Source organism: Bactrocera neohumeralis, chromosome 4 (assembly GCF_024586455.1).
Source record: "Bactrocera neohumeralis isolate Rockhampton chromosome 4, APGP_CSIRO_Bneo_wtdbg2-racon-allhic-juicebox.fasta_v2, whole genome shotgun sequence".
NCBI classification, from domain to species: Eukaryota; Metazoa; Arthropoda; class Insecta; order Diptera; family Tephritidae; genus Bactrocera; species Bactrocera neohumeralis.
The window spans coordinates 89001173-89013361 of NC_065921.1; the positions used below are offsets into that span (position 1 = coordinate 89001173).

The 12189-nt window shown below is 36.7% G+C and overlaps 2 protein-coding genes across 3 annotated transcripts in view; one reads left to right on the forward strand and one right to left on the reverse strand.

The window, feature by feature from the left end:
• Positions 1–12189, forward strand: part of LOC126757529 (metabotropic glutamate receptor 2-like) — a 213843-nt gene that overhangs the window by 151955 nt on the left and 49699 nt on the right. The gene's annotated exons all lie outside the window — the stretch shown is intronic.
• On the reverse strand, positions 6292–8359 carry LOC126757532 (maltase A2-like). The gene is made up of 6 exons (XM_050471515.1): positions 7859–8359; positions 7419–7795; positions 7044–7350; positions 6649–6965; positions 6454–6582; positions 6292–6393 (listed from the first exon to the last, which is right to left on the reverse strand). Exons 1-6 carry the CDS (start codon positions 8357–8359, stop codon positions 6321–6323), a joined length of 1704 nt encoding a protein of 567 aa, XP_050327472.1. The 3' UTR covers positions 6292–6320.

The following is a 12189-nucleotide window of genomic DNA, read 5'->3' on the forward strand; positions in this document are numbered from 1 at the left end:
GCACTGAGATTGCATATCGAACGGATATTACAACAAAGTAGCATTGTTATTGGCGTGCTATTAATCTCGCTGCTGTCAACTGCAGCCAAAGCACAGCATTCATCTCTCAACCGCAGATTTACTTTTGCGCAGATTTTATTTTTCGTTGACTTCTTCCTCGCGCATCGAGGACTCACTTATTAATTGCCGTTTCTCTGATTGAGTACGCTCATATTTTCTTTGCTGGTGTCTTTTTATTACGTAACGGCAATGGGGCGCTTTGTGGCGCAGAGAACTTTTTTTATGGTCACTCTTTCTCAAGTGCATAGTCTACCTTTGGTGAAGCATTTTTTGTAAGATTTTGGTGTACAATTTTCAATTGTTGTATTTTTTTTCTTTTATTGTTCTAAGAACATCTGAGATAATTGCTTTGCTTGTTTGGTAAGCGTAAGCTGAAGATAGTCGCATATTTGGCATATTTGTGGCTAAAACATAAAATCATTCTGGTATCGTTAAAGACATATGTATGAGTGGATATAAAGCATTCTTTTGGTTCTGCTTTAGAGGTAATGAACGAAGTAATATCTTATCTGTCACGATATGCAGCTTGCATTGTGCCTAATGGCAAGAGAAATTAAAGCAATCTTTGCAAAGACTCAGCTGATTTTTTTTAAATTACTGTTTTATTCGTACTGCAGTTAATTTTATTGCGGCCCTTAGTGCTTATCCATACACATATGAAGATAACAGAGTTTTCTTGTGACTTGGTGATAAGAAAAAATTTAAGACAAATTAATGCTGATTATTGCCAGACAGCGAGAGAAAGGCATTATTACGATCTCAATCAAGTGACAATAAGAAAACCTTTGTTTCCACCAGTAGGCTTCCAAAAAAATTAGTAATGGTGCTTCGAGTAATATTCACATTATATGAAAGATCATAAGACAGTAAGACTTCACGCCAACCAATTTCACTTTCTGCTTGTAAAACTTTATATATAAAGCTAGCCACAATGAGTGCTTGCTTTGGTCGACAACCAGAAAAGTCAGCGACGCCAAAGGCTCACGAATATGAGGCGTGTGCGCTAAAACCCAAACGCACCCACACATCCAGACAGGCCATATGCAAGGCGCACAAACAAACAACAATAACAGCAACAAAAGCGAAGACATTTCAAGGAAGCAGACAAGCAAAAGCGTAGCCAGGTTACAGCAGGCGATAAAACAAATAGGCACACAAAGCGCCGACTAAGCGAACTAGAGCACGGCTGCCTCAAGTAAACAATGATGAAACAAAAACAACACACAAAACGCAGGCAACAAACAGTTATGTTGGAGTTAAGGTGCGGCAGCGTGTGGCTGAAAGGAAAGCGAAAGTGAAAGGCATTTCCAAGTACTGCTCTTCCTCACGCGAGTGTACGCGGTGCAAAAGGGGAGTGCATGTGTGTGCCCAAGCGCTGTGGAGTGGGCCGTAAGCAAAACAGCAAAGGAAAAACTGACAAAAATTAACTTATGTTAAATCGTATACGTAAATTTCCTGCCGCTTGGCTCACAAGCCTTCCACTCATGCCACACAGCGCTACCTTTTATCTGACGTTATGACGTTTTTTTTTGTGTTTTTTGTTTCCTGTTTTGTTTTCTGGTGTTTACCGACGACCAAGTGTGTAAATATTCAATTAGTATGGGCATGTTTTTAGGTGTAGGCGAACACTTGTTTTCACAAGAGCACAAGCGTACGTGCAAGCACTCACTTACCCACACATGCGTATACAGCGTATACGTGTGCGTGTGTGCATATAATAAACGTGTATATGTTTTGCTAACATATTACGTGCTCTGCCGGCCACAAACCTTTCACCACTCGTCGGCGCAGCGAAAGCTACTTGTGGTTTCATTGCATGTAATTCAGCAATATTTGCACATTTGCTTATTTTACAACCAACAACAATGCAAACACAACTGAACAAGAACTTTTGTGCGGATAAGCAGCATATAGATGTTGTTTGTGCGTGGCTGAACTGCTCTGCCTTTTTTCACACAACAATTGCAGGAAAACTTAAAGTGGCCACTTCAATGGGGCACAGTGCTTGACTTTTGAAAGTGCCTTTAATGTTGCTTAATATCATCTCATTATTGTTATTGTTGCTGAATTGGCCTTCAGGACTGTGCCACTTGCATGTGTACACACTCATAAGCCGCAAGTTACTTACTTATTTACTTGCTCAAGCCCTTCTCTCGATTTGCGGCCTTACAGGCGTTTACCAGCATTTAGCAGCAATTAAATTGTCGCACCGCCGATTAAATACAACAAAAAGTATTTATAGTTGTTCATTGCGTTTTATGCTTTCAATAAATTCATTTCGTGCGCGTTTACGCAACGGAAAATTCAACGTTGAGTTATGCTAAAATTCAGCGAACCTTATTGTAGTCGGTCACGCAGCCAATCGATAATGTTTGCTGTTAAGTAGCGTATTTTTGAGCGAAATTGGTGTGTTCTAAGCTGTCGATGGGACCCTTTGAGTCTTTGTGATATGAAAGGAAGTGTATTGTATGCTTTTGTTGTAAAATAAAAAAACAATAAACAAAATAACAAATTTCATAAATGAAATACAATTTCGGATTTAAATATTTTAAAAATAATTTGCCATAAATATATCCATAGGCCAGGGTAGAAAACTTCTTTAAAAAATGGCGCGTTGAATCCATGGGAAATAAGAAATAAAATAACAAACATTAAGGAAAACAATTTTCGAAAAACACAATATAAATTGGTATACATATATATTTTAGCACCACCAGAAAGCAGAGATTTTTAATAATTATAAGGCTGCATTTACAAAAAAAAAATCCGAAATTTTGCTTGAGATTTTTTGACTTAAAATTTGCGAGTTTTTCAGATAATAACTCAATAATAACAAATAAAGAAACAATATGTTTGGTAACAACTTAAGCTTAGATCACATTTCGTGAACGAAAAAAAATTGTAAAAGATAAAAAGATTGGGTAGTCGAAAAAGTATTTTCGTATTTTTAATAAAACTTCCACTTATGTTTTTTTTTAATTTATAACAATAAATAAACAAATATGTACCACTATGGTCGCACACTTTTTACCAATTTTCCGCTAGAGCCATTATTTCATCAGTGTAAGTCGAAATTTCGAAATTACCATAACGGAAGCGAGCGAACCATTGTTGTGCTACACGAACTGATACAGCATCGTCTCCGAAACTTCACAAATTGCATTGGTGGCTTGCGTGGCATTCTTCCATTTTTTATGCAAAAATTTCGAAATATAGCGAATTTTTTCACTATTTTTCTAAATTTTGAATAGCTGTAACTTTTTTTAACTTCCCCAAATTTCATTTTTTTTTTGGTGAAATGAAGCTTGAAGTCTCATCTTTCCAACACTATATGGTATGCCACAATGTGATTGATAGCGCTGGGGATATACGACTGCAACGACATCTATTGACAAAATACGAAAAGACTTTTTCGACTAACATATATATTTTTATACCATCAGAAAAAACAGATTAAGGCGGTTATAACGCCTACTCACATTTAAAACATCTGCAATTTTGGTTTGACTTTAAATTATGGTCTTTCTCCCATATTAGTCAATAAAAAGTTAAAAATAAATATTTTCATATTACAAAAAAAAACTATATATTTGGAGAGAAAAAGTAAGTTTAAATCAAATTTCGTAAAGAAAAATTTAAAAAAATTTAAAAAAAAAAAAATTTGTAAAAAAATTAAAAAAAAATGCAAGCATTTGAGGTTATTTGAAAAAATTTTGCAAACAAACGTTATAGATAATTTGATTACCAATAACATTGCCATACAACTTTTTTCCATAGGACTCTTAGTTTTGCTGAAAATCTTGAAAGTCCATTTTTAACCCACGAAAGTCCAACCAAGCCCCTTATCCAACCTTTATCCGGCCACATACCGCACGTAAATTATTTTTCGCTTAATGTTTGCGATTTTACCTTTCGCCTATCATAGCTTTCGACCTACTTTGAATTTCCTTCATTTTTTATCATTTGCAAAAGCTGCTGCAAGGGTCTATCCTTTAATTTCAGTATTTTCAACTGTGGAATAATTTCTTAATTTTTTTATATAATCCTTAAAGTAACAATATATGTTGTTTTGAATAGTAAAGAAATTCTTATTAAATGCATGCACGTATGTATATCATTTCACTGCGAAGCTATGGCACAAAACATAGAAAGTCTTTGTGCTGTTGGCTTTGTTTTACAATTTCCACTAAAATCATTCAGATTCCTTCATAGAATTCAGAATTGTAAAGCATGCATATGTTCATAGAATTAAGTAATATTTTTCCAAAATGTTCATTTTAACGCAAAATGTATAAAATAATAAAAGTCAGCTTGCTTCAGAAAATTCACTAATATTTTACAGAAATTTGTAAATATTTGGTTTCATTATTTAGTTTTATTACATACAAAGTAGAAATACTTTTGCGGGTATAGTAATTTATTTTTATTGAGATTCAAAAAAGTTAATTGGAAAATATATATGAGTAAAGTTTTTGGGACTTTGTCATTATTCAGAAGCTTTGTCGCTTAATTCCTTAAATAAAAATTTTCGTAAGCAATATTGCTAAATTATAAAGACATTTGTTTTATTTTTTGGCATCTATCGAAAATAAATAAACACGAATTCTTATGTAAGTAAAAATTGATAAGCATGCATAAAAATATTGCAAAGTCACGCGAAGTGAGGAAGTTTACAGCAAAAATTGATAAAAGTTAGAAATCCATTATCGGTTGCTTGAACGGGTAGAGTTAAAAGCAATATCCCACAGCAAGTGGACACAATTTAAACATTATAAATTATATGTATATATACTATTACCTGCACTTAAAAAAATTAATAAAAATTATCGAACTTTGTGTTGATTCCAAATCAAACATTTACACCAGCTCTTTCTGTCAGAAAATATTTTCGCAATCAAGCAGTTTTTCCGCCAACCAACGGTAGTTAATTAATCAGTGCTATGCGCGCCTATATAAAACGCTATGTGCGTAATATACTTGCGGCTTAATGGCGTAAGGGCTTTCAGAAACGCTCTATTTGTAGCGCGCCTTTATGTTACTCATACGCCATGTGGCACAATGGCTTATTACTTACGCCTTGGGTGATAAGAAATGGGGTCGCACATTGCTGCTTGTAGTGAGTGGAAAAATGTCATTATTTTCTATCATTTTGTTTCTCATGCGAAACAACTTTTGAAAGTATGAAATTATAGACATACTGCCAAGAATATTTACGACCTCATGTGTGGGCTTCGTTGATATGTATACAAATACAATTTTTAAGTGGAGCTGTGTTAATATTTTAGGTTCTTAGGTAGGCTTCAGGGCGCTTACCTTGTGCAAATTGCCCTTAAAACGCCTAAATGTTGTGCTACGGGCACTTGAATTGCCAACAGCCTGCGCATTCAGCCATCGTTGAACAGCAGCACTGGCGTATGGCCCATCATTTGCCTCAATTTTATTGTCACATCTGCACGCTGCCGAGTTTCCATTTCCCATTTGCTGTCGACATTTCGTCATATTAATATTCTACGCCTTTCATGAAAATGTGACTCAGCCAACTTTCTTGCTTTTTTGCTTAGCGCCGAAAAACAAATTCGTCAGCGTGTAGGCACCCGATGTCAAAGCGATGTTCTGCTGTTTCGTGCATATGTCAAAGTCAAGCATTTACGCACTTCTGTGCAACATGTTTACACATGTGCGGGACAAGTGTGTGAGAATGGATTGGGGATGAGTGACAGCCGGTTATTCTGCGAGAGTGGAAGTTGAATTGGCTAATTTGTAATTTTTATGTGCGTAGAGTTTTTCAAATTCCTCAAACAGATATACATAAACACTGAAATCGCTGGATACAAAATACGCATACCACAATATTTTTATATAGACATAAATACATAAATGCTAATGAATCAACCTTGATTACGTGGGCGCATGCTAAAATTGGAAATAGAATTATATTGACATGAAATGAAATACACGTTGACACGCCCACACACAAGCAAAGGTTTTATTATGCAATTTTTATTTATTCATTTGTACTTTTTCCTCTCTAACCTTTGCATATCAATAAATAAATATGTTGAAGCACAATCAATCACAAAGCATTAGTCTGGCGAAGAAATGTCCCCTAAAAATAGAAAATATCTCTGTATCAAGCAGAGGTGCGCAAATGAAAACGTGGGAGATAGGATTGATCAATTTATTTTAGAAAATAATTTACAAATTATAGTGTTGTAAACTTTTGAGGCTTTGTTGAAATTAAATTAATTCTTATAAATACTTCAGGCGACCCAACGCAGAACCACTGCTTCATAGGGCATTAGGTAAATTCGTTTGCTCAAATCCACTTTATCACTGAAATACAAGAGAAAGTTATAAATAAGCGCTCTTCATACAAATGTCGTACAAAAGTACCCGTATCTGTGCGGCGAGTAAGAGTTAAGTATGACATACTCCATAGTTTTGTTCGTCAAACCATCTAAATACTCGATCTGACCGCCGAAGTTGGCAAGTACACGATACTCCTCAATATTTGGAGCAGTTCTGGAAGATAGAGTGCAATATATCATACACAAAGAAGCTTGTCAAATATTACTGATCGCAACCAACCTGATAATTTGAAAGACTTGCTCTGTCAAAGCCTCATACGCGAAAGCGCCCTCCTCCTTGAACGATTTGAAAGCAACCGTTTTCTTAAGCGCCGTCATGGCCTTGTATATATTCAATGTGCTACGTGCAACACCTCGCTGTCGCTGTACATTGAGCGTCTTATAATTTGAATTGATGGGCAACCAAGTTGAGTTGCCTTTGCTGAAACCGGCATTTGTCGTAGAATCCCACTGCATTGGTGTCCGCTCGGGGTCACGGAAGTCGCAACTGTCCCATGTGCATTCAGCTTCATAGTCGGTCATGCCGATTTCATCACCCTAAATTCCGGGAATGGAAATTTTAAAATTTTTTTTTTTTAATTTTTGAAATTTTCAATTGTAAACCACAACACTCACATAGTAAGTAACGGATGTGCCAGGCATGGCGTGTGCTATAATCGTCATCATATCGGCGCGTTGTTCCCCTATGCGCGTCGCCGGCCGGCCGTTGTCATGATTGCCGACAACCCAGTTGGCTACTTTATGCTTGGTCCACATGACATTCATCCAATTGTCAGCAAGTTTTTCAACATCTTTCGCTGTCGTAGTGTCTCCCAATTGAATAAAGTTGAAATTCATGGGCAGTTGAGTACCGACGTGGGTGCCATTGTTGATATAGTCGCTTAAAATGTCGACAGTTGCATAAGCTTCTGCCACCATAGCGCTGTGGGGTAGAGAAAACTTTTGGTTAAAATCTATCATTCATTAACGCATTATTTGAAGAAGTCTCACCGTGTGTCGCCGCCATGTTGCCGTTGGTACTCGTCTAAAAATTCACGCCATTCATACAATATCTCCGCATTCTCAGGCTGATTCATAGTGTACTTGTGTGTGTAGTATAAGAAACTAGTTGTGTCGTTGGTTAGGCCACTAACTTCCTCGTCCGGGTATGTGCCATTCTCAAAGCGCTTTTCAAAGAAGTGTGGCACCGCATCGATTCGAAAAGCGTCCACACCGCGATCCAGCCAAAACTCCATAACCTCGATTAAATGTCGGCGAACCATTGGACTTCTGAGATTAAAATCCGGTTGTTTAGCCAGAAAGTGGTGAAAATAGTATTGTTGGCGCTGCTCGTTCCAAGTCCATCCCTCACCTTCGAATAGCGAACGCTGTGCGAACGTAATGCTCACTTTACTAAATGATTCGAGCAATATTTACAGCAATTTACTCACCCAATTGCTTGGTGGCATACGTTCACCCGTTTGTGGATCTATCTTAGCGTCGCCCCATGTATAGAAGTCATCGTAACCATCTTCACGTCTGATAGACTTTTGAAACCATTCGCACTCATCACTAGAATGATTTGGCACAAAATCTAGAATGATCTTCAAGCCTAACTCATGCGCTTTCGCCACCATGGCATCAAAGTCTTCCATCGTGCCGAAGAGTGGCTCAATTTTCGTGAAATTGGTGACATCGTAACCCATATCGGCCATCGGTGACTCGAAGATAGGCGACAGCCAAGTGGCGGTCACGCCTATTTCCTTGAGGAAAGGCAGCCGTGACGTAATGCCATTCAAATCGCCCACGCCGTCACCATTACTATCCATAAACGAGCGTGGATAGATTTGATAGAGCGTAGCCGACTCCCACCAATCGACATCACTGACCGCGAAGACACTGCTAACGAGCAGCAATAAAAGTTTTACTATACGAAATGACGCGGAAGACATCGCAACGAAAACTGAGCTGACCATCAAGCACCCACGGCATGTTATATACCCCCAGACATGTCTGCGAATAATTATTAAGTGTAATTTTATTAACCGATTGTTCTTAAAAGATATAACTATATCAACTGATATCGCTTTTAACCAATAACTAAGTATATATTATCAAAACAAAATACAGTTCTACACTCAAAGTGTGTCCCAAAATTAACCGGACTCTATATTTAAACCATACAACATGCAGCAAAGCAAATAAGAATACATATTCAGCCTTTTTTAGACACACCTGCTTTTATGAACACGGGAGACCAAAATTAAATTTATTTATTTATTTATTTAAATATGACCTGTAAATAAATTTATAGACAGACTAGAAAACAGAAGGCAATTGGCTGCTTAGGCCTCCGTCCCAAAAATTAAATTAAATTATCTATAGAAACCGAAAAAAAACCGCCAAGCCATTCCAATTGATGAAAAATTTATTGAAAAGACAATCAATACCCTGTTTGGAAAATTTTAACAGAATATTTGGGTAAACGAAAGGTTTGTGCGCATTTTGTTCCAATTGAGTTAAATGAAGACCAAGAAAGTGAACTATTTTTTGTTGGTAAAACGAGTTTCTCACATCAACCACTCGCCTCTGGATGTCTATTTTATATTACCAAAACTAAAAATAAACATTAAAAGCACCCTTTATTGCGATATTCAAGCCATTCAAGCAGTTGTAAGCGAGGTTCTGAAGAACTTTCCTATATACGACATAAAAAAAATCTATGCTATCCGTAACTTTTGAGTCTGAAGCGAAGCAAAAAACCTTCGAATATAATATAAAGTGCACTCTACTATACGAGTATATCAAAAACCTTCGGTTATTTTTATGACACAACTTGTATGTCCAGATATAATGAAAACAAAACTACTTGAACCGCAAGATTAAATAAATTAGTAGCCACATGCTACATATATCTTATCGATATTTGTGGTACAAACTGTTTTGGTTACAGATTGCACAGAATTTAATTAAGCATTTTGTATTTGTATTCTGAGCATACTTGTAGGGTGTCTAACAACTGCGGTACTATCAAGGGCCTATTAACGTACTCCACGGACTTATACAGTATATATATATACTTGTATATACAAAAAAAATACCCGGAAATTGCAAATGAAACGCAAAATGTTTGATTATTCATCAATATTTATTTTGTCGCCTTCAAAGGAATCCCCACCAGATATAACACACTTATGCCAACGATTTTTCCAGTCTTCGAAACAATCTGCATAATCACTTTGTGCGATGGGCTTCTGCTCCTTCAGAAAATTTTGTTTTATCTCTTCGATCGATTGAAAATGGGGTTTTGGGGAACAAGAAAAAATCACACGGAGCCAAGTCAGTTGAATACGGTGATTAATAGATGGTATTCATTGCATATTTGGCTTTAAATTCGGTTGCAGTCGTCCGTTCGATGCGATGGTACATTATCATCGAGTAAAATCCATGAATTGTTCTTCAATGAATCCGGCCATTTTCGACAGATCTTCTCACTAAAATGCCTCAACACGGCCAAATAGCACTTCTTATTAACCATCTGTCTCTCCGGATCAAGTTCATGAGGCACCAAACCACGTACATCGAAAAAAACAATAGGCGTGACCTTGATTTTTGAGTGACTTTTTTGGTTTTGGCTCGTTTTTGCCTTCATTCCGGTGATCGTTGACTTGTTTGCATGTCAAACTCATAAACTCATGTCTTTTCGGCAGCTATAATACTTTCCAAGCATATGGGATCGGAATGTCTAGGAATCTAAGGTGCTCCGAATTAAACAGCCGATAAAAACAAACTGGTTGACAGATGGCGCTCATATTTGGCATAGTAATTAAGAATAGATTTGGCAACTTAGCAAAATCGATTTTTTTTTACATGTCGTTGACCCGGGGAATTATAATTTCCGGGTTCCTTTTTGTCTTAATATGTAGTATATGTATATGTATTAACGACAAGTATACATGACTTTAGTGGGTTAAATTAAGCAATTATTATCAGCAGAATAATATCTTTCATTCAAAATTGCAAATTATTTCAAAGAGTATTTAGAAAGTTGCTTTAAAGATTTGTAAATGTCGCCGACACATTTGTTAGGAGGTAGGAGGGTGTGAGTCATCCGTTTTCGTACTATATATCAAGAGATATCAAATAGATTTGACCTTGGCGATAAAGCTTCAGTGGTTTGTGAAGTATTTGCATTAAAGTAAATAACGGGTGATCCAAGTAGATGTACTTTTTTCAATAGCCTTTTTTTTGAGTCGTGTCAAGCTGTCATATTATTTTTGTTCAGTATTGTATTCACGTATTCAGTATTGAAAATTTACGTTCTGTAAAGAATGTGTTTCGCGCGGTTTGCTCAACTTATGGTTAACGTAATCGGCCCACTGAGCAAACTATTAGCAACACCTTCACCCATCTTGAGACCCAGAATTCATTATTGAATAATACCGGATACGACCGGATAAACCACGTCCAGCAGTGAAGAAAATATAGCAGAAGTAGCTGAGGGTGTACACAAAGACCGTAGAGAGTCTATTCGGCACCGTTCGCAGCAACTCAGCCTGACGTATGGAACGACTTGGCGCATTTTACGTCGCTTGACCTTCCCAATCGACATCGCTTTGCTCTTTGAGTCAACATGACCTTGATTTTTGAGTGACTTTGACAGTTTTTCGGTTTCGGCTCGCCTTTGGAACGATATTTGCTCGATTGATCGGTTATTTCGGGATCGTAAGCGTAGATCCAAGTCTCATCTCCAGATATGATGCGTTTCATTACGTTTTGATAGTCAGAAAGCATTGTTTAACGAAAAAAAGTGAGTGTTTTTGGAACCATTCGAGATTTGACTCTTCTCAAGCCCAATTCGTCTTTCAAAATCGTCTGCACCGATCTAAAAGATATGCCCACACTATCAGCAATGTCACTAATAGTTAATCGACAATTTTCAAGCACCATTTCTTTGACTTGTTTTACGTGATGTTTATCAGTCGATGTCTTTGGACTGCTTTAAACTCCATACCACTTCTAAATACTTTTAGAACACGGAGTTGGATCCCCAAAGGCTTTTTGCAACATCCTCAATCTTTCTGCAGGCGAAATTTCATTCCGTAAACAAAATTCAATCGCACTTCTTTGTTCAATAAATTCAGACATAGTAAAAATCGAAGAGCCTCACAAAACGACGCGTATCTCAAATACTAATGAATATTTTGATTTACAGAAGAGATATTTACCGATTCGAAAAACACGCGAAGTATAAACTAAACATTCACCTTTCAATTTGATCGCAGTAGTAGATAGCATTGAAATAAAGAGGCAATTTTTTTCATACAATAGTGTTCCTTTGTGTCAAAAATGGGTAAATCTGGTCAACTTAATACACCGATTTATATGTAATCAGTCAATATTTTTTCTTGATTGGTTTGACTGTCATTGACATCTGTGCCAAATGTCACACCAAAATACACCAAAATAATCATTAGTGCTTAGTATACGCTTGCCTTTCTGAAGCACATAAAGTGCAATTATTCAACAAAGAATTTTCATTCTGTGAATTGAGTGAACAAATAATGTCCAGAAATGTGTGAAACCGGTTCACGAATTGCCTACGCTCTCGTATCCCACATAAAATTATTTTCGTCATTTTAGCAGATTTTATACCAAATATATCGATTTGTGTGTGAATTGTTTTCAGATAATTGCGTGGAAACATGTTCACGTGTACTTGCAAAAGCAATCATCTCATATCTTACCCTAGCCCTAATAGTTTTGGGATTCGAATTTACAA